The sequence below is a fragment of the Lonchura striata genome, chromosome 1 (assembly GCF_046129695.1).
Source record: "Lonchura striata isolate bLonStr1 chromosome 1, bLonStr1.mat, whole genome shotgun sequence".
Taxonomy (NCBI): Eukaryota; Metazoa; Chordata; class Aves; order Passeriformes; family Estrildidae; genus Lonchura; species Lonchura striata.
Window position 1 is genome coordinate 109186077 of NC_134603.1, and position 22572 is coordinate 109208648.

Consider the following 22572-nt stretch of genomic DNA (forward strand, 5'->3'; position numbering starts at 1 on the left):
ACACTAATCAGGGAAGGGTGGAGCTGTAAGCTTCAATTCATGTTTCTGCCAATTTGAGTGGATGCCATTCTTGGGCCTCTGAAGACCAGAAAACATGCTACAGTGGCTTGCAGCATTCTCACAAAATAAAGATCACAAATGAGAAACAACTAAGAAAAGCAGCAGCACACCAGTACTAAAAAATCTAGTGCTTTGGGGATAGGCCAACAGAAATGAGAATGACCATTTCTTAAGTTTTCCCTCAAACACAGCCAAAGCATCCAGTAAGCATGAGAGTTAAAAAAACTGTAATTTTAAAAACATTAATTTTTGGTATCCCAGCTGAGATGTCAAAAACCAGAACTGACATATCAGAAAAAGATGTCCATCTGATCTTTTTGAAAAACAGGCTACATAGAGACTGGCTTTCAACTGGCCAGCAGAAAACTTCAATTATTAGTGACATCTGAAGAGCACAGGCTCAGATCATAAATAAGTTTGTTACTCTACCTGAATGGGACCTGTAGTTCTGGTACAACTGATAAATCCTTTTTGGTTTCCTAACACGCTGCTTCTTGTTCACAGAGCTCTTGCTTGCATAATGAAACAGCGACCTCAGGTCACTAAATCGAAAAGCAACTCCTTTCATTATGCTCTGGGCAGTGTCACCAGTTAGAAACATGGCATTAGGGTCATTGATGCATTTCATTAACAGGGCTAGCTCAGCTTGCGTGAAATCCTGTATCTCATCGCCATAAAACTCATGGATGGACCACGGCAGCTCCCTGAGCTTCGAAAGTCTTTGAGATAAGTTATACAGCAAATCTTCTTCATCAAAGTAACCTCTTTGTGACCGTATCTGCTGGTAAAGACAGAAGAGGTTATAGATCTCACTCCTGTCTTCCGTGAAGTTCGGCGATCTCTTTCGGCCTAGCTTTTTGTACTGCTCCTCAGTAAGCTTGCCGCCAAAGCAACTCAGTGCCTCAAAAGAGCCTTTCAGAAATGACTTGATTTCTTTCCAAACCAGTGCTGGATTGTACAAGCTTTTGCCTTTTATCATTTTTGGCCATATTTCATTTGCAAATACGTTGTAAGTCACAAAAATCCAAGGATCACTTTCCTTAGAGCATGCATCTGCAGCACCTCCATCATCACCATGTTCTGCTTCAAGATTACCTTCTTCATCTTCATCCTGCCAATTTGGTACAACAAAGTCTTCCTGAGGACTCCAACCAACAATTACTCTTTTAAGACTTCCATCTTCATTTCTTGGAAAAAATGGGTCTGGCATGGATGCATCTAGTAACAGCAGCAACTGCTTGGAGGTGACAAACAGTGGAAAATTTTCATCTTTAATGTCCTGTAGCCTGTGAATATTTGGGTCCAGAGGTTTGAAGTGACTGGTCACCTTGGAAGACTTGCTAAGTTCAATGAAATTCTTCTGAACTTCTCGGCACAGGACAGGATTTTTTGTTACGAAGATCTGGTGCAGGTGCTCCAGCCTGTTGCATGCTTCTGTGCTACATGTTTGGTCTCCTTCATGGTCACCACAAAAATTCATTTCTGCACCAGCTGTGCCCACGGGAACATTTTCATCCTCGCTGTCCTGGTTTTGCTCATCACTCACCTGCTCCTCACTTGAATTATCACTCTCGTGGTTTAGTTCACCGTCTTCCTTCCCTGAACTAGCTTTTTCAACCTCACTACACTGTCTCTGCTGCCATGTCTGCCTCTCCAACAGAGGCCCATCTGCCAAGGTGGATTTTTCCCAGTATGAATAGAATTTCTTCCAAAGTCTATACAAGCAGCAAGTTGTCTTCCCAGTCCCACTTCGGCCAATTAAAATTATTGGTTCCATAGGCTTTGGATTGAGATCAATCACTGCGTACTCCAACTCCCCAACACGGAAAGGGTAATCAACAGAAGACTGCACATCATTTATAATGTTAAGTGCCATGTTAGTACTGAAGCTGTGAAATTTCATTATATTGTATTCCAGTTCTGCTGCACTAGCTGGAGGGAAATACTCAGGCATGGTATGTTCTTTTGATTTTTCTGCCTCCATGTCTTCAACATAACAACGTGGAACACGCTTCTGTGTTGTCACGCTGTGATTCTGATGTCCTTCATTTATACCCTTGAGCTTTTTCCTCAAAATGCAGGATAAGCCACGGTTGTAGGAAATGCATATATTTTCTAAGGCACGGTTCAACTTGCAGTGGTCAAGAACAATGGCCCAAATTCTAATTATTTCTGTGTAAACTCTACCCGATTTTTCTAGATGACTTTTTGTCTGTTCTGTCTCCATTATCTTTTCTGGACTCTCACTGCAACGAGGAGAAAAGTCAATGGCAAGTTCCCATAGCATTCTTGCACCTTTGCCCAATTTGGCTTCATACAGCTGGATATCAGCTTTCAAGTGTTTCAGTGGCTTCTGGAGGCCCCTAGACCATTCCCCGTTGCCAAGACGCTTAATTGTCATTATGGTTTTAGCTTTCAGAAAATGAGGCACAGCTTTACTGCTCAAAGTCTTTAGCATTTCAGGAGTGCACTCTATCTCCCAAGTCATGTTATCAAACTCCTGCACATATGCTTCAATATCTAGACTCTTTCCCTTTTCTTCCTCTAGTTCTTCCTTCTCTCCATTAGGCAGGGCCATACTAAACTCCTCTGCTCCCTTCTTTTTCTCCCAATCACCTCCTTTTCTTTCAGGATGAGCTATGCTTCCACAAGGTTGCAAGGAACTCCTTCCCTCTTCTGAATTAGTCTGGGCTGAAGGTGGCTTTTGCACCAGAGGATGATCCTTTTTCAGGGTGTCGCTCACTTTCAACTGCTGAATTAAAACTGTGATTGCCTGCACTAGACTTTCCTGCAGTGTTAAGGGGCTGTTTAATCCTTCTGTTTGCTGCTTTGCCAACTGACCCTTTTTTGTTTTTATGGAACATGGGGTTTTTAAATCATTATGCATTGCGTTTCCAGATGGTGCCTTTAATGAGAACCCAGATGAAGAACGCCCCGTGCTCTTTGACTGTGAAATCTCAGAGGCTGGAATGGGTTTAGATGTTTTAACCAACTGCCCTGCTCTATCTTGGCGGTGCCTCTTCTTCTCCTGTGCAGCATTATTCCAAGCTTCTAGCAGTGGATTTCTCTTTTTAATTCTATGCATCACATCTTTTCCTGATTTGTTTTTTATGTTGAAGTTAATGTCAAATTTTGCCAATAACTCCGCTATTCTCTTAGTCTGCTTTGAAAATCCTCTCTGGAAAACAATATGCATCACTGTATTTCCATTGTCATCTTGTATGTTTGGATTAAGATATGGAAAGTCAGATGGTCTTGAAGCAAAGAGGTCAAGTAAATAATTCAGAATGTTTAAACCAGTACAATCTGAAAGCAGAACAAACAGAAAATAAACTAACTTGCTTTACAGGTCTGCATCATATGCCAACAATTTCAATACTTTTCTGCTGCTAGTAAATTAAAATCAGTTGCTTTTAAAAAGAAAAACAAGATCTACATTTCATGTTTATAAAACATGCTCACATGAAACATCTCAAAACTGAGCTTTCCCAAGTTTCAGGAAAACAATACAAAGGCAGCAAAGCTTTAGAAATTCCTAGTGCTGCAATTATTCCCATAGCATCAGTCAATTTCATTCCCTTTTTAACCTCTGGGTACAGACAGATTTGTTCATTTCCAACATCAGTCCTGACTGCTACCTAAGGGACACTGGTGCCCTGTCATCCAGACAAGCAGCAGCTCCAGATAGTGCTCTGGGGTCCTTTGGTTCACTTTAAGAAGGCGCCTAGAAGTAATCTGCTGCAGATAACTTTGCTTTACTAAAATAACCTGCAGGAAATCCCAATTATTTCCTGATATTTGAAGTCCCTGGAGCAACTTCCTACAAAATAAAATTAGTTACTTCCCTGGGGGGAAAAAAATACATATATATTCTACAGCTTTCTGGATTTCATCCAGATAAGAGATGTGATTTAAATGAGACAATATATATGAAACATTTCTATTCTAACTACAAAATAGTGACATGCTAATATCACTGTAAAGAAATTGCACACCAAAAACTTTACACAGTGAAAAATACTTCAGAGAACATTGTCACAGGACTTCTAAGACTTTTTATTTAAAAATTACAATTGGCATTACCTATGCTTTTAATCTCTCTAAAGCCATTCAATGAAATGTTTGTGCTTTAAAGATTAATAAATTCAACATTCTAAATAATTTTAATCCTTCAACTCAAAAATGCATTATTTTAAATTAAAATCAAACCTGATTTAGGGGCTCAATTTCACAGATTATCCTAAGATTCTACATTTTTACATAGGCCCTGCAGTTCTTTCACTCACTTCTCCCCTGAGCAAAACTTCACTTGATTTATAACTCAACAAAAACTGATAAACAGATTTCAGATGCCACTGCAAGATTTCCTTCAAAGTCTGCTGTCATTGCTCTAACTATACCTTTGCTTCTTCCAACCCACCTAGCACTCATTTTACAGGGCTTCAGAGACAAGCCTTCCTTGATTCCCCCATGTCACCTGAACATCTCTTCACAGATCCAGCCAGTGCAGCCACAAAGCAGAACACATCAGATTAACAGCTGTGTATCCTCTGGCCTGCAGAGTTTGGGAGCTGAGACACACTCAGACATCCTGATCCACTCCCCCTGCAGCAGCAGAATGGGCAGGAATGGGGAACATTTTCAACAGCAAAAGCCTTACCTTTATTATTTAAACAGATGAAAACTGCAGCATGCAAAGGAGTATCTCCTTGTGTAACAGAGAGGTTTCGAGGGTCTGCACCTTTGGTCAGCAGCAAATATACCAGTTCAAAATAATTCTTTCTGAGGCATATTTTCAGTGGTATTTCAGACTTGGTTCCAAAACCATCAGGCAGAGCTGGTTTAAAGGACAGGAAAATATCAGGGTTTAAAATTCATACACCTATCTGCTAACTGCAGAAAGCTCTCAACATATGCAGTCAGATGCTGATTGCCAGGCAGGTAATAGGGGTATTTTTTGCCAGTTTTTTACATGTATCTGTTAAAACACTTTTTGACTAAGAAGATCTTCATCATTTCCCCTTGTCTCCCGTTAAACTGAACAACCAGTCCTTCTGTTGTGTAGGCATAAAGGAAGACATAAAGGCAGAACATATTTTTTCCAAGTCAGTCAGTCACTGACCGAAACAAGAGACCTCCTTGCTCCTCTGGCATTCAAAAGGCTTCAACAGGACCATGTGTCCATAACTTACAGCTAACATCAAGCTGTAAGATTAAATGAAATATGCCAGAGGGATCCTAGGAATAAGCTCATGCAAAACATGAAGTATGATGATGTCTACACTAGTTAAAAAAAGAAAGACATCTGGTCAAGCCTTTGAAATCAATGAAGTAGTCTGTTACTTGTACCATAACAGCAGACTGAACTCAAAGGCTGTAGCTTACACTTTCTACCAGGACAACATTGTGGCTAAAGACAGAGAAATTAAGGCCCAAAAGAAACTACAGGTGGGAGCAATGGTAGTCCTTAGTCTTTTACTAACCCTAGCAGAAAATTTCATTTGATAAACATCTTCCACCCATGCAGCCTTACTAGCTACACCATGTCCCACACAGCAGATACAGCCAATGCACTGTTCTCCAACAAGCTGCTGCACTTATACAGAGCCATAAAAACCCCATGTGTTGGTATTTCTGAGACTATCTTGTTCCCAACATGTCAAATAATATCCTGCATCTCTTATAGCACAGTAATATCACAATTTTTCACCTCCTCGTTCAAGCAAGCATCTTATGAGGTGCACTTGCGCGTCCAATTTTTCACACTGTTGGATAATGTTGCCAATGTCAACATCTGAAAGACTGCAGGCTTTGAAGAGTCCTCCACCTGATGGATTTTCCCCATTGGCTTTCCCTGTTAGGAGCAGCAGAACTTTATGCCACATTTGCTTTCCCAGCAACTGTTTTATGAAGCTGCTAGCACAGGCATTGGAGATGTTGCATGAGATTTCTTCAGGGATTTCTGTAAGACAGCCAAGACAACATAACTCGCTCAAAGACACATAATGAAACCCACCTCATTGCAAACTAATTTCAGAATAATTAACTCGTAAATTGAAAGTAAGGAACAGCAAAATATTTTTTCATTCTTATATTGTCATCCAAGTAAGTTTAAACATTTTGATGCGTCATGAATTTCTGTGCATATTCCATTGGTTCTAAGTGCAAAACACAACTTAAAATATAATTAAAAGCACATTGTTCCAGTCATAAAAGTTAGAGAAACAGATAAGAGAAGGAAGGGTAAAAGGGCAGTAAGCTTATGTTAGCACCAAACACATTTTTCATGGCAATTAAGTTTTGTGAAAGGAAGAACTGTGAATTCACTGCACCTTTTACAGAAGACAGCCATTTCAGAAATCGCTTAACCGCATCTTCCTTCAACACATTTTTATTATGTGCTCCGTTTTCACACCTGTAGAACTGGACAAACTGCTCCAGAACATCCTGGAGAGAATCTGTATCAGCTGTGGCACTATCATTCTCTCCTGCAAAACAAAACAGAAATTGAAAATCCAATTCCCTGTCAGCAAGTTTTCAGGGCAAGACTGTAATGCATTACATGCCAGAGCTCTAAGAAATGTGTAGTGGCAGATTAAAAACAGATGGCTGAAACTCTTACTGCCAGTGCCAGTCTGTGATGAATTTCTGACCCCAAAGGAAGTTTGATACTTTCATCAAATACACTCTTGTCCTGTTTTTTTCTGGGACGGAGTTATGTTTCTACTTGGTAAATGGTACAGTTCCATGCTTTGAATGTAGGACGAGGATGCTGTTGATAGCACAGTGATGTTTTGGATGTTGCTGAGCAGTGCTCACCCTGAGACAAGCACTTCTCCAAGTCCCATACTCTGCCAGCGAGCCTGTGCACAATAAACTGGGAGGGAGCATGGCTGGGACAGCTGGCTTGAACTGGCGAAAGGATATTCCATACCAAAAAATGTCATGTTTATTATATAAACTACAGGGAATTGGCCATGAAGGGACCATTGCTGCTTGGGGATGATTTGGGCATCAGTTATCGGGGTGTGAGCAACTGTACTGGTCATCACTTGTGTTTCTTGGAGTTCATTCTTCTCACTCCTTTTCATAACTATAATAATAATAATAATAATAATAATAATAATAATAATAATAATAATAATAGTAATAATAATAATAGGAGTGGTAGTAATTTATTTCATTTTTTAGACTGTTCTTATCTCAACCCACCATGGGAGGGAGGGGGGAGTGAGCTGCTGTTTGATACTTAGTTGGCAGCTGAGGTCAAACCATGGCTCTATTTACCATAATTCACTGGGCTGAAAACTGTACTATCTTCTGTATGCAGGCAGGAAAATGCTGCAATTATATAATTGTTCAAAATTTTTGAGTAGATGACTAAACCCAGTAATGTTTGCAGCATGCACTTTTAATGCGCTTGTCTGATTCCCCAGTGCCATTTACAAAATACATCCATAAAAGAATTTGTCCTCTTAAAATTAAGAAACAAAGCCAAAAATATACACCACACCAAAATGTTATCTAGAAGTTTAAGAGATATTTATGTAATGAGAAATAGCAGATTTTAAACAATGTCCCAATACATGCCCTTAAACAAACATCAAAAAACTTGGCTTGGACTTCCTAAATGCTTCAAGGAATTCAGATACATGAAAGACCACACAAAACAGTAGCTTTACCTCTTAGGACAAAGAGAGAGACAAGGTTGGTCATCTTTTTAGAAAGAAAGACTAACCTCAGATTATTACCTGTAAAGCTGAGGCTCATTCTCCAGCCTCTCATTTGCAGAAAGCTTAGAAAACTTGCAGGCTGTGCATCACCAAGAAAACCCAAAAACCAAAAAAAATCCTGGCCACAAAAGACAGTGCAACCCAAAATGCCAACCAAAGCCATTATTACCACTGAGGTATTGGTGTTAACCTCCTAATGGAGAATCACTGTATTAAAACCTTCTCCAGAGCAGAGATCTCCACAGTAAAAAAATAAAATCTCCTTTTCCAGGAGCCGTAAGATGCAAGCACAATGAAACCCAGTGTCTTCCAATAAACTTACAAGCAATACACACATGAAAATTGAGATGTAGCCTAAAAACTTTCCTTATGCCAAGCTTGATTTGAACATCACTTAGACAGCAGTTGCTTTCAAGAAAGGACAAAATGTTCATTCACTATTGACTAGCAGGAGATCACAGTGACAACTCACAAGAAAAGTTACAATAAAACACACATGCAATTAGTTATTTGAAATAAAATTATTTTGTACCTAAAGGTTATAATTTTAAAACAGGAAAGCACAACTGCATGTAGTACCTGTCTGTTTCCCAGAGGAAGTGTTTTGCTCAATCTGCTTGCTGACTTCTTTTACAGCATCAAAGTTTTTATTCTTTTTCAACATGTCTATGACATATCTTGACTGAGCATCTGGAACAGTGGGATCAACCCCAAAATTCAGGAGCATGATCACATCTTCTGTTTGTCCTAAAGCAATACATGGAAAAAAATTAGGGGAAGAATAATTAACATTCACAAATTCATATTATTTTGTTCTGTTTTTTATTTTTAATTACTTGGCACAATTTCTAGCATAATTTTAACTTTAAAACAATCTAAATTCTTCCAGTGTCATAAGTTGACAAGGTGGAAGTCAGTCAAAGGCTCGACTTGAAGATCTCAGAGGCCTTTTCCAAATGTAATAATTCTGTGATTTTATGATTTATAATATTTATTATATATAGCTATAAAGAAATAAACTTTAGCAGATACATATAAAAATACATATTTTCCAATATTATATATAATACATAAAGTTATAAATGTTAGTAAATAAATACATATCAAAAATATGTGCTCTCTACATAATAAATTCCATATTAATATTACCAAATAAACTTTAAGAAACCAAAAGTCTGGTGCTGCCGTGGCTGTCATGTTTGCTTCCTGTTGCCACCTTGTGGGCAGAGTAAGAGATACAAGGAAAAAAGCCAGGGTAACAAAATGAAATCCCACAGAAACTATGAAGGAAAGCATTTAGTTTACCTCCTCTGACAAGGCATACTGCTATCTAGGCTTTAAATTTTCAACTATGTAAAAGAATAGGAGAAGCCTGACAGCAAGTTATATCTGACCCACGAATTTTGTGGTCCTTTAAAAATTTTATAATGAACTATGTTTACTTAGGTAAGAAATGTTCGACTGTGTTTAATTAGCTGGTTTTAATTTAGACCTGTGTTGGCTGAATGTCAGTAGAAGACCTTGAGAAATTACCTCACTGACCTGCAGAAAGGAACTCAATGGACCCATACCCTCTAATCAATAGTTGAAGAACAACTTAATAGTTGAAGAGAACATAATCAATAGCTGAAGGACAAAATTCAATAAAGGATTGTTTAATGCTATCATATAACTAGAGATTAATTAAATACCATAGAACAAGAAAGATCCTGAAAGTTAAGGAGGACTTGATTAATACACTGCAGGTGCAGTAAAGGAGCCACTTCATAGGTTTATACAGCCCAGAAAACCTAATCAGTAGTAACTGTCTAACCAGGACAGGAACTGTAATAAAGTACTGTTTAGCTGAATAAAACTTGAGTTATTAATTTAAAAAGATAGATGAGATGTTCTGCTGGTAATTAAGAACAAAACACCTATACCATAATGCACAAAATTGGGCAGGCTTTTGGGAGTGTCTATAAAAATGTTGGATGATATAGTGTATATAAATGACTGTTTATATACAATCTGAAAGTTCTTGTTTCTTTGAATATGTCTATGGCAAGTGAATTCCCAATATGTTTCCAATTTTGACTCAAAATTGTTACTAGGAATGTTTGTCTCACAGCTTTCTGCTGTTAGATTTAAAACTCTTTGTTTCAGGCCTCCAGGTCGTCTAATGTGATTTTAAGGGCACATCAAAATTTAAAAGGTAACTTCTAGGATTCTAAAAACTGCAGCATACTTATGAGAAAACCCTAACCAGACAAATCAAAGAGTAAAGAAAATGGTCACACATCAGGCACAGAAATTTAAAAAGGAAAACTTGGAGTGTTTAAATATCAGTTGTTACTGTAAGTCTGCATTCAGGTACTTTCTCATTTTCTTCCTTAGTATGAAAGAGTTAACACCAGGGTCTGAAACCTTCTTTCATTATAGATTTTTCCATACAAAAACAAAACAATACACACACACAAAAAAAAAAAGTATTTACTGCGTTTCTGTGAATATTCACTGGAAGAGGCCACAATATGCAGCAGGGTCTGTCCATCTCTGTCTTTCTGGTTGATCCTATCCTTCAGCTCCGGCCTCCAAGTCAGTAACCATCTGAAGAGATGGTTCTTTGCTGAAATGATAAAAAAAACATTTAAAGAAACAGATCTTGGGGGCTTTTTCCCCTTTGGAGTGGCAAGATGCAAATCTAAGGTTGGCTCATGACTCTACCACACACAAAGAAACTGTTCCTCCACACCGAGATGGTGGAAAGAAAAACTGTACCTTTTTTTAAAACTGACGTATTTGGGTTACAAAACACCCATATCACTCACACTTCTGCTTCAAAACACAGAAAAGAACAATTATATTAAGTTTCCAGCACTATCAGGCATGGTTGATCAAGGAGAGTGTTTACAACATTTCTAAAAGAGTGCTTTATTGGCATGTGCAAGATTATACCTAGATCACCTGACCTGAAATGTTGGGACATTTTTTTAAATTTAAAAACGGTCCAGTCAGTCCTCTGATAAAAGCCAGCATTGTTTTATTTTAGCTGCAGATGTCACTCACTTGCTTTGATACACAGTCTGATAACTGCATGCAGTGGATACAGTCCGATGGACTCGGCCTTCGCCCCAATGGAAATCAGCCACTTGACTAACTCTGCTACTTCCTGCAGCTTCTCTCCGTGACCATACAACTCAGAAGTCTGGTAGCAAAGAGAGCAATTACAACACATTATTTTTGCATACACAAAAACCATTTCTTTTTCACTAACTTCTATATTTTCTTGACAAGAATCAGTAGAACAACAACAACAAAGCCATAGCCACTGTAAAATGGAACTATTTATTTCATAGACTTACACAGAATGGCTTGGGTGGGAAGGGACCTTAAATACCATCTAGTTTCAAACCCCTGCCACAGGCAAGGTCATCTTTCACTACACTAGGCTGCTCCAAACTCCATTCAATGTCCAACACTTCCAGGGATGGGGCATTCACAACTTCTCTGGCCAGCCCGTTCCAGTGCTTCAGCACCTTCTGAGTAAAGAATTTCTTCCTGATAACTAATCTAAACCGACTGTCTTTCACTCTGAATCCATTCCCCCTCCTCCTGTCACGATATGCTTTTGGTAAAAAGTCTCTCACCATCTTTCCTGTAGGTTCCCTTCAGGTACTGACAGCCACAACTAGGTCACCACAAAGCCTTCTTTTACCAAGCTGAACAATTGCATTTCTCTCAGCCTTTTCTCACAGGAGAGGCACTCCATTCCCGTAATCATCTTGGTGGCCTCCTCTGGTGGCCTCAGTCCCAACAAACTGATGTCAGGAATAGTGTGGCCTGAAGGACCAGGGTGGGAATGGTCCATCTGCACTTGGCACTGGCAAGGCCACACTGCAAGTCCTGTGTTCTGTTCTGAGCCACTCGCTACAGAAAAAAACACTGAGGTGCTGAAGCATGTCCAGAAAAAGGCAATGGAGCTGGTGAAAGGTCCTGGAGCACAAGTCTGATCAGGAGAGGCTGAAGGAACTGGGATTGTTTAGCCTGGAGAAAAGGAGGCTACAGACTCTTTTCAGGAGTAGTAGAGAACAAGGACGTCTCTCCTTGTTCTCTACTACTCCTGAAAAGAGGCTGTAGCCAGATGGGGGTTGATCTTTTTCACCACCTTCCAGGTGAAAGAAGGAGGAGAAATGGCTTTAAGTTGGGTCAGCAGAGGTTCAGATCGGGTATTAGGAAAAAAATTTGACTGAAATAGTGGTTAGGCACTGGAATAAGCTGCCAACCAGTGAGTGTTCAAAAGGCATCTGGATGTGTCAGTTGGAGTTTAGGGATGATTATAGTGCTGCTGTGTTGATTGTGAAGGTCTCTTCCAACCTCAATGACTCTGGGATTCTGAGAAACTACACAGCCTGAGCAGAAGCAAGCTGAACTTAAAAATTCTAGCAAGGACTTAATGAACATGAAGCACAGTCTACAAGGGGTATAGCAATATAGGATACTCTGGAGGTGTGCAGCAGAAGCTAAGATGGAAATTGAGACAATATGCCAGAAGGATCAGGACATGAGGAGGTGGTCGGAAACAGTGTTCAGACAAAACTTCTCCATTTGTGACAGTCATCTTTTTAAATAGCAGCCTTCACACATGCTTGCAACATTTACAAATAAGTCTTTTTTTCTAATACTTCATGCCAAATTTTGACTGGCAAGAATTACTCTTTGAGCACAGTTATCAAACCAAAATACAACAGGTTATAGAGAGAATATAGCAGCAGCAGGGGAAGTTTGAGTTGTCAGAAAGCCACATTTTCTAATTTTTGCAAAGGAGGATCAGTACTTAAGGTTTTTTTGTCTTGATTCTTTCAGCCTTCCATGTGTACAAGAAACCCACTAGAACAGGTAAGACTGGTTGGTCCAATTCAACAAAAAAAGGGCAGTACTATTTTGTAAAACCTGCCCATTTTTCCTGTCTCAATGGGGCATTTTGCTTTGCTGGAAGATACTTTGCTAAGACGCTCTGCATGGGTCTTCTGCTGTGTTTCCAGGCTTCATTGCCAGTGTGGAGCTACTGTGCTAGCATTGGCACAGCACACCAATGATACCCAGACAAGACATGCTTGCATGTATCCATTCACTAATTCTTCCACTACCTCTAAAGACAAGGAGATGAGAATTTATTTCCCTTGCATTACCCTTAGAATTACTCCTGCTCACTCTGTCAGGCACCTAACTGAAATACAATTAAGGTAAAAGCACCAATTTTAAGTTATTATAACCAAAGGAGCACAAGGACTGTTAACAGCCAAATGACAAATTCTAGTATATTCCATCAATACAACTTAAACCTGTGGCAGCATGTCTTTGGCCACAGAGAGCAACAGGTACAACTTTCCCAGGCATTGTCCTGGGAATGGCAGTGAGAAGAACAGAGAAAAGAACAATAAACAATTCTTATCTTCACTTGCTGCACCTGTTGTTGTGAACGTGTGGAATGTGTTATGGAGATTTGTTTACCCAAAAGGTAAAAATACTCTTAATTGGCTAATGGTGATGGTGATTGGTGGACCAATTGGGTCCACTTGTATCATGACTGTCTATAAGGGTGGGTTTCTTAATAAGTATAGAATAATAAAGGGATCGATCAGCCTTCTGAGAATCATAGAGTCAATGCTAATTATTACCCGGCTGGGGGCCTGGGGCAACATAAACCTTTGTGAGAATCAGCAAAACCTGATATTGACAAAATTCCTGGGAAGCATGAGAGAAACCACGCACTATCTGAGAACAGGAAAGACATCTTGTTTCTTCGAAGCCTCCAAACCTTGAGGAAACTAACAAACTGTTCAGGCCTACAGATTTCTTACAGGCCTGCAGCCAGGTTGTGTGCGAAGGACTGGACAAAGACTCTCACACTAAGTGTATAAATACTGTCTTAACTCTGCAATAAACAGATTCATTTTGCTCTCAGCTTGTGAGTCTTGCATTCATACATCACCAAACCTTAACTTAATGGCAAGAAGAGATACTACAGCTAATGTCTTCTAAAGTTCCTGCCAGGAAAGAAACTGTAAGAAATATAGAAATTCTTTACTGTGATGGTGGCAAGGCATCGGAACAGGTTGCCCAGAGAAGTGGTGGGTGCCCAATCCTGGCAGTGCTCAAAGCCAGGTTGGATGGGCCATTGAGCAACCTGGCCTAGTGGAAGGTGTCCCGCCCATGACAGGGTGGAGGGGAACTAGATGACCTTTAACGTCCCTTCCAACCCAAATAATTCTAAGAGTCCAATGGTAAGCCCAATGGAATTTCTCAATTTCTCACAAACACTGTGAGATGCCTTTAGAAAGCTGGTATGTCACTGCTATGGAAACTGGCTGCTCCGGAGCTGCAGAGCTGGTGAACTCCCAGCAGCTCCTGGCTCACAGACAGCTTCCAACTACACCTTTGTAATATTAATGCACCTTGGAAATATTAAATTTCATTCAGAAATACTACATTACATGAAGTTAAATTTTCAAACAAATAGATGATAAAGTACATTCATATAACATACATGTATTATTTTTCAATTTATTTTTCTTGGTTCAAGATGGAAAATCTCTCACTAAAGTTATTCGGAAGAAAAGAAATAGAAAACACGAACTTACCTCAAAGAGATTCTTCAGAGATACCTGGTTAACTCTGAGATCACGGGGCAACTCTTGCTTCTCAGACAACAACAACAGACAAGACTGAAAAAAACCCAAACATTAATGCTCTTATAAGTACACTTAAAACTTTGTTTTCCACTGCCTCATCAGATCTTGTCAGAAAGCCAACACAGGCTAACAATATTTCAGTCAGGTCTTTTGTCACATCACAACTGAATCTCAGTTTCTAATTTTCAACTGAATTAATGTAATATACACTGGAGTGTAGGAAGGTATGAAGTGATGAAAGTTTCTTCAGAAATAAAAACCCTGTTAAAAAAGTTAGGCTCTAAAACATTCTCCAATACTTGGAATACTTCCAGTGCTTTGCTTTAGGAAGGGACATTTATCCTGGGGACAACACTGTCCAGCTAACACCAACATCCCAAGCAGAAAGCAAGAAATGCATACTGTATCTTCTGCTTTCTTCGGTTTTCTCAGTTTCTCTAAAAAACTTTGCCTTGCTTCTTGAAAACCCACCTAGCTTCACCAGACGACAAGGGAAGGACTATGTATGCCATCTATAAGGTCTTCAATATAGTGCCCCACAACAGTCTTAGCTCTAAATTCAAGTGGTGTCAGTTTAACAAATGGATTGCTGGATGGATAAGGAATTGGCAGAATGGCTGCATCCAAAGAGCTGTAGTCAATGGATTAGTGTCCAAGTGGAAACCAGCAGTGAGTGGTGTCCCTCCAGTGCCTCTAGTGGGACCAGTACATTCACTGTCTTCTTTAATGACACTGCCAGTCAGGTGCCTTCAATTGCTTAGCGAGTTTGCAGATGGCACCAAGCTGAGTGATGCAGTTGATAATGCTCAAGGGAAGGGATGGCATCCAGAGGGACTCCGACAGGCTTGAGGAGCAGGCCAATGGGAACCCCAGGAAGTTCAACAAGGCCAAGTGCAAGGTCCTTCACCTGGGCCAGGGCAATCCCCAGTATCAATACAGACTAAAGAAGAAGGACCTGTGAGATAATGGTGGATGAAAAATAGGATAAAAGCCAGCAATGTGCACTCACAGCCCAGAAAACAAAGGGGATCCTGAGCTGCATGAAAAGTAGGTCAAGGGAGGTGACTCTGCTCGACCAGCAGACCAGCCTGGAATGTTACATCCAGCTCTAGGATCCGCAGTAAAGACATGGGCCTGTTGGAATGAGTCCAGAGGAGGGCCACAAAATGGTGCAACTCTCCATCCCCCTATTAGATGGGGATGGAGCAACTCTCTGGAGTTATTCAGCCTGGAGAAGGTTGCAGGGAAAATTTACTGCAATAAAGTCAATATAAAAAAAGGGGCTTTAAAAAAAGACTTTTTAACAAGGCCTTTGTGACAGGACAAGAGGCAGCAGTTTTAACCTGAAAGAAAGTTTGTTCCATTGGACATAAGGAAAAAAAGTTTTATGATACAGGTGGTGAAGCACTGGAACAGGCTGACCAGTAAAGCTCTGAATGCCCCATCCTTAAGAGTGTTGAAGGTCAGGTTTGGCTGGCCTTTCAGCAATCTGATCTAGTGAAAGATGTCCCTGCCCAGAGTAGGAGCTTGCATGGGGAATGTGGGGCCCCAGTGAGTCCATAGCTCCAGTGTGAGTCCTCCACAGGCTGTGGTTACTGTCAGAACCCTGTTCCTTCATGGCCTCTCCACAAGCTACTCTGCCTAAGCAGAGTGATGGTAAAGTGGTGGTAAAACAGCTTGAACTTTACCTTATTTGTAAAAGTTATCAGTGATGGATAGAGAAGGGAAGGTCACACTGCTTATGGTCTTGAAGAATGCTGAGACCAGCCTGACTCATCAATCCCAGTTACACATTCTAAGGATGTGAAAAACAGCGTTTTCTGACAGACACTGCTACCAGTGATGACACAGCAAAGTTCCTGATACAGGAACCAACAGGTGATACTACTGATAACTTATCTAAAGCTGCTAAGCTGACACAGCCAGTCTAGAAATATATGACTGACAGTCACTTTATATGACAAAAGCACAGTCACACTTTTTAAAAGCAAGGTCTTCTAACATAACCCTTCATATATGTGTGCAGAGATTCCTCCCTTGAGTGGAGATTGCCCTCAAGGTTACTCCTGGAGGCTGAGCAAAAGAGGTTTGCTCATGGCCACTGGCATGGCTGAGTAACACCAATCTCTACATAATAACAATTTTTCCATTTTTAATACCAATGCTTTATTATTACTTCAATAAATAGCACACTATTACATAGTGTATATATTATTATACAATATTTATTAACTGTTAAAACTATCTGTTCCGTGTAATAAATAATTCTGACTAATGTATTTTAGTCTGATCATTATCATAAATTTATACAAGTTATTAATTTTATTCATATATATATATATATATATATATATATGTATTTGGTTTGCCATCCTTAACCCAGTGGGACAAAGTCATATAAAAGTTCAATTACATGTATATTATCCTTTAAACATAAACCATTCACCAAGTCTGGGAGTAGGATTGGATCCAACAGTATCTAGGCGACCCTCTGAAGAGTTCAAAAAGCAAGTGGGTCCTATCTGAACCTTATGATTTAACAAGAGGGTTCCCTGATAAACCTCAGCTGAAGCTTCCATTTTGCCTGTGACAGGATGCAGAGGAGCCCCTTGCTCTGGGCCTGGAGCACCTCCTCCTTCTTTACCCCTGGGGCTCGCAGGATGGTTTCTCCCACTCTTTCCCCCTCACTCTCCCAGGTAGCTTGGCCCTTGCTAAAACACACTTTCTCTGAGGCACCACCACCTTGGCTGAGCCATGCTCTAAAATAGGGCCAGCAGAGCCAGCTGGAAGTGACGCACTCCAGCCACTCCTCACAGGTGCCCTGCTGCCCCTACTGCACCTCACCAACAACATCCCAATGTTGTTGACAATGATCAGTTTTTTCCACAGTTGAGAGGACTAAAATAATTTCAGATTATCTACCTTCTATTATCTGTTTTTTCTCAACAACCATGTACTTCCATTGAGATGCTCCTTTATTGTGGGTTTTTCACCGACAGTTTCAAAAATCCAGCTTGTCATACAGAAGGAAAAGTAAAAGGGACCACAAATAAATTTGTATATTTCCCCTCTAATTTGAATATTATTGAATTGAATAGTGAGTCTAGGTGGTACTGTAAGAGAGACAACAGACAGCAGCAAGAGACAAGCAGGATTTCAAGTCTATCATATCCCTTTCAGAAATGAATTTCAGAAATTATTTATCACTGAAAGCATTTTTCCAAGTCTTAAAAATCAAGACATTTGAACCAGGCAGCAATATATATTCACAGTTTTGGCTTTTAAAGGCAACACAAATCTATGCTGAAGTGGTAAGACATGAGTGCCCAACATGCAATGCAGGGTGACGCGGTGACACGGTGACGTGGTGACACACTTACCCGCCACTTCCCTTTCTGGGCCAGCCTTTCTATCACTGCTTGCCAAATCAGAGCATTGAAACGTGCACTGAAGATATAATCATATGCAGGGTAGAAAGCTGGTGGCAAGAGTCGTTCGTCTGCAAGAATAAGCAATAGAGAAGACTATTTGGTACACACAGCACTTCAAAGGTCAGAGTGTCCAGCTCAATTAATTCATTACACAGTGATCATTTTAGCACTGGTCAATACCCAGGGGATTGCCCAGTGAGGGCTTAAGAAACGCTGGTCACCCAACTGATTCAGCACCCTCTTTATCAGTGTCTAGACTTCATTAAAGGGGGGGGAAATTAATCCCTGCTCTCAAGAAACACCTCAAAGCGCCAAGGCATTGTGAACCTCATGGCAATTCTTTCACTTATATGTCAATCAGCTTCTGACTCAGCAACCATCAATCAAGGACCTTGGGCTACAGGCTCAAGAAAAGGCAGCAGAGGCACAGCCTGAAATCTCCTGCCATGGCTGTAGGCCCATCAGACAAAGCATACTAAACAGACTAAAAGCAAGTAGAGGAGGAGACTCTGGGGAGAGAGGGCAGGGAGACAGACAATGGACATTGCTGAAAAACAACCATACAATCCCACGGGAAGACCACATTGTTGTCCATTACTATCTGCGAGAAAATCATCCACACTGAAATACACTCCATTGTAACAAAGTTTAAACTGCCTATCTTCTAATTATTTTCAAATCTACCTGGCTAAAAGAAAAGAAGGGTGATCTGGACAAAACCCACTTAAAGCCTCTGGGATCTGGAGCTCCAAATCTCCAATCTTGTCTTCCTGACTATAAATTTTGACCTTTCCTAACTATTCCATAATTGATGTGTTCCTGTGAGACAACTCACTTCCCTGCACTGCTTTGAGATTGTTGGTGTCTGCTGTATGCAAACTGGACCAAATTCATCACATCCTCAGTATATTCATAATCCTCAAACAGGCCTGACACACTGAAGAATCAAAGGCATGATCTCACAAAGGACATGCTACTAAGTGTCATCATCACTACTGAAAGGCTCTTAGAAAAATTAAGGTTTTAATTTGAGTTTACCATTGACACTTATGAAGATTCCTGCTATAAACTCAGCAATTTGAGTTTGATCTGCAGAATTCAGGAGAACCAGACCTCTGTGGAACATAGAAACTGCCTCATTAGACTTTGATAACATGATGAATGAGTGGCCAGCTCTATAATAAGCCTGAAAAAAAAGGAGAAAAAAAGATGCTGGGAAAATATTCAGAGATACTTACTACCAAACAAAAAAGTTTGTTTTTTTCTTTTTTTTTAATTCTCACATTATGTTATAAAAATTACATGTAGGACTATTTCCACTGCTTCTTTTACACAGAGTAAAAAAAAATTGAAATAAATTATTTTATTCTAATCCCTTGAAATTCACAGTATGTTACTCATATTATCACAGACACTAAAAGTGGAATCCTGAAATTTAAAGCTTGGAAAATAACTACAGGATGAAAGACATACTTTCAGCAGCTGTATGTTAAAATCCTCTGGACAAGACTGAGGTTTTTTGTGTCACAAGGTCCAGAATATATATTTATGTTTCCACATCACTGCATTTTGCAGTATTTCCCACAATGCATGTATTCTTCAGCCAACAGCACCTAAACATATTTATATTCACCCTGAATTAGGTTGTACCAGCTCAGAGTCACAGTGGAGTTAATTTGTTCAAATCAGATAACTAGCAATGTTGCAACACAGCACAAGTTAAATGGGCATTTGGATGCAATTTCACCATATCTAAACAAAAAACGTTCTACTAAAGGCTCCAGGAGTCTTTTGTGTTAGACTAGAAGACTGTTTATTGCACATAAAAGCCAATCCAAGAGTAAACTCTGTATCATAAATACTGTACAACTCCTACTTATTCTTAGGAGATGTCTACTTGAGTCAAGGTGTACTTAATCAATGTGCATTTAATCACAAGCTAAGTGTAACGTATTGTTCTGTCCACTGGAAATACAATATGACCTCGGTCACCAAGTACCACTCCCAGGAACTGGAGATATATTAAAATGTAACTCTTGTTTGGGATATTTATAGTTACATTTCTTGAAAGCATTGGTACCTCTCTCACTGAGACCTAGAGAGAACCAGCATCTCCCGGTGCAAAAGAGAGCTGCTTCATTCCATTAAAAATAATATTACAGCCATGAATCTCATGCTTATGTGTAGAATCAACACTGATTCTGGAATTTTATGCTATATTTACTCATCATGCCCCAAAGCAAAAACACAATAAAAAGAAGATCATTACACCACTATTAAATAAAAAATAAATTCTAAAAAAGCAAGCAAGGCATGCAAAAACTGCCAGCTCAAGCATCTGAATACCTTAACATACTCCGGATCCCACTGTAAGCTTTGGTGGGCCAAAACCATTGAATCCTTCCATTTGCCCAGGCAGTACAGAGCAGTTGATTTGTTGCACAACAACACAGCTATGTCCCGGGAACACCTAAAGATATGGTTTTAGCATTACTGTTTATTCATTTGATAAAGGATCATACTTTATAGTCAGTGAGACAAATAAATGAAAAAACTATACATATCACCCACCTGACAAAATCAGAGGTAAAAAATGTAGTTGGAGATAATAAAGATCATTTGAATATTGGCTATAAAATGTCTTGGAGATATCCTAATGATACTTTAGTGACACCCATAGAGATAACCTGGTGTTTTCTGAAGTAATATGAGGATTTAGCAAGAGTTCAGACCACCTCAATACACCTCCATATGGGCCAGTGAACACCAGCAGCCAGGAATGGGGGAAAACAGACACATGAATGGAAGCTGTGAGATGGAAGGAGGACTAAACACTTTTGGGTCATCAAAAAAGAACCTCAATGCATTTTGGTGTATCACCACTTGGTGAAGTCAACAGAAAAATCCACATTTAAAATAAATGAGTGGCCTGTGTTCAATTAGGTTAACAGCAGCGTTAATATACAGTAGTAATGAATATTTAATAGTTAACATAATACTAACTATTTAATCATTAATAATATTACCAACTGATAAAAAGCACTTAAAAGTGCATCTGGAAAGAAATACCCAAAGAAATCTCCTGCTGAAAAACTATTTTTAACAAGTCACAGAATACTGAGAATAACAAGAACAAAGTAACCTGCATGAATCATTTTACAGATACAGATAACCAGATGATTGCCAGGACATGGCAAAATCTCAGCATCTGAGCTTTAATTGTACTAATTTATAATAGATGTTTATGCAAGAATATCCAGATTTAAGTCACTAATTAATCTCTCACATAAATGTATGGAACAGAATAACTATAAAACTGGTACACTAAAGAGTGTGAAAAAAAGATACAAGAAAATTGTTAGGTCAAAAAACAGAGTTTTGAATTAACAGTGCAGCTGTACATATTTACATATTTCAGGCTTGTCATGTGGTTTACATCTCATCATTCAAGAATACTTACGGAACCCATTGCATTAAATAACCAAGTGTTTGTAGAGCTTCATCATAGTTTTTGATGGCCAAAGAGTAATTTCCATTTTTAAAATCCTGGTTCCCAGCTTGCCTCTTCAACTGTGCATATGTCATGGGATCCATGCTAAAGAAAGCAAAAAAAGAAAGAAAAAAAACATAATCAAACAGAAGCACTGACTTATGAGACATTTCTTTTCCTGAATAATTTACTTAATTTTTCATCTTAGTTTTTGCATATTTGGTAAGGAGGACAAAAGAGCACATCTTTTTTGTTTCCTGCAAAATAGACTAGTAAAATAGAGCTCTCTTTGCTGTTAATGCCTCCTCAACTTTTAATCTAGTTTTTAATAAACTTCAGCTAACCAGATCTACCACTGGTTGTTGTTTCAATTTTTATCCTCGGGTCTTAAACTGTATCTTTTAAATTATGAGTCTAAATTATTTCAATGTGGGAGCATATGCTCAACGCAGGAGAAAATATCCAAGAAAACACAGCATTTATATGCTTAAGAAACACATGAAGTTACACATTTCAATTAATTAAACACAAAACTCATTTACTTGCTTTTTATTTATGAATTTTTTATCCAGGCCCTCCATCTAGATACTCAACAATCCAATGCATACAGAACTGCTTAGAAACTTAACTACTGCAAGAAAATATTGTAACATAGTACAGTAATAGTGCTGAAGGACCTTGAATCAGACTTAAGATAGTTATTAAAGTGAATACAGGAAGTGGCCAAAGAAAACAAAGGTTGAAACTAGCATCAGCTGTAACTTACTGAAAACCTATTTCATCATTAAAATTCTAAAATCAGTGTCATTAAAGAAAAACTAATCACATGGTCAAGCAGCTAGATGAAAGAAACAAACCCAAGAGGAAAACCAGTTACATGCTACATGTATGAGAAACAGAACACAAGAAACAGACAAGAGAAATATCCAGTGCTAAAGTGCTGTGTAGAATCATTCTTTATAGATTAATTTTATGATTAAAAGCTGTTTCCATTACCTGTAAAAACCTGTATGAATCTCACAAACCTCAGTGCAATTAAGTAAGATTAATTCACCAAATAAGAATGCAGAGATTTACTTATTATCCAGGTATTAACAGGCCTGTAACAAAACCCATAAGATCTGCAACCTTTGCTACATGCTAACATAATGTAAAGGTTTTAGTCTGTCAGGCAGCTAAACACC

General features: G+C 39.2%; 1 protein-coding gene across 3 annotated transcripts in view; it reads right to left on the reverse strand.

Annotated features, from left to right (window-relative positions):
* Nucleotides 1–22572, reverse strand: part of TRANK1 (tetratricopeptide repeat and ankyrin repeat containing 1) — a 65073-nt gene that overhangs the window by 33452 nt on the left and 9049 nt on the right. For all 3 annotated transcript variants that reach the window (XM_077786602.1, XM_021553324.3, XM_077786598.1), the window contains exons 2-13: nucleotides 21359–21493; nucleotides 20245–20368; nucleotides 18937–19084; nucleotides 17848–17966; nucleotides 14417–14500; nucleotides 10842–10980; nucleotides 10270–10401; nucleotides 8373–8540; nucleotides 6393–6548; nucleotides 5771–6022; nucleotides 4721–4897; nucleotides 490–3366 (exon numbers count right to left, since the gene is read on the reverse strand). In XM_077786602.1, coding sequence (XP_077642728.1) covers nucleotides 490–3366; nucleotides 4721–4897; nucleotides 5771–6022; nucleotides 6393–6548; nucleotides 8373–8540; nucleotides 10270–10401; nucleotides 10842–10980; nucleotides 14417–14500; nucleotides 17848–17966; nucleotides 18937–19084; nucleotides 20245–20368; nucleotides 21359–21492 — 4510 coding nt within the window. In that variant the 5' untranslated portion in view covers nucleotide 21493. The remainder of the gene's footprint in view (nucleotides 1–489; nucleotides 3367–4720; nucleotides 4898–5770; nucleotides 6023–6392; nucleotides 6549–8372; nucleotides 8541–10269; nucleotides 10402–10841; nucleotides 10981–14416; nucleotides 14501–17847; nucleotides 17967–18936; nucleotides 19085–20244; nucleotides 20369–21358; nucleotides 21494–22572) is intronic.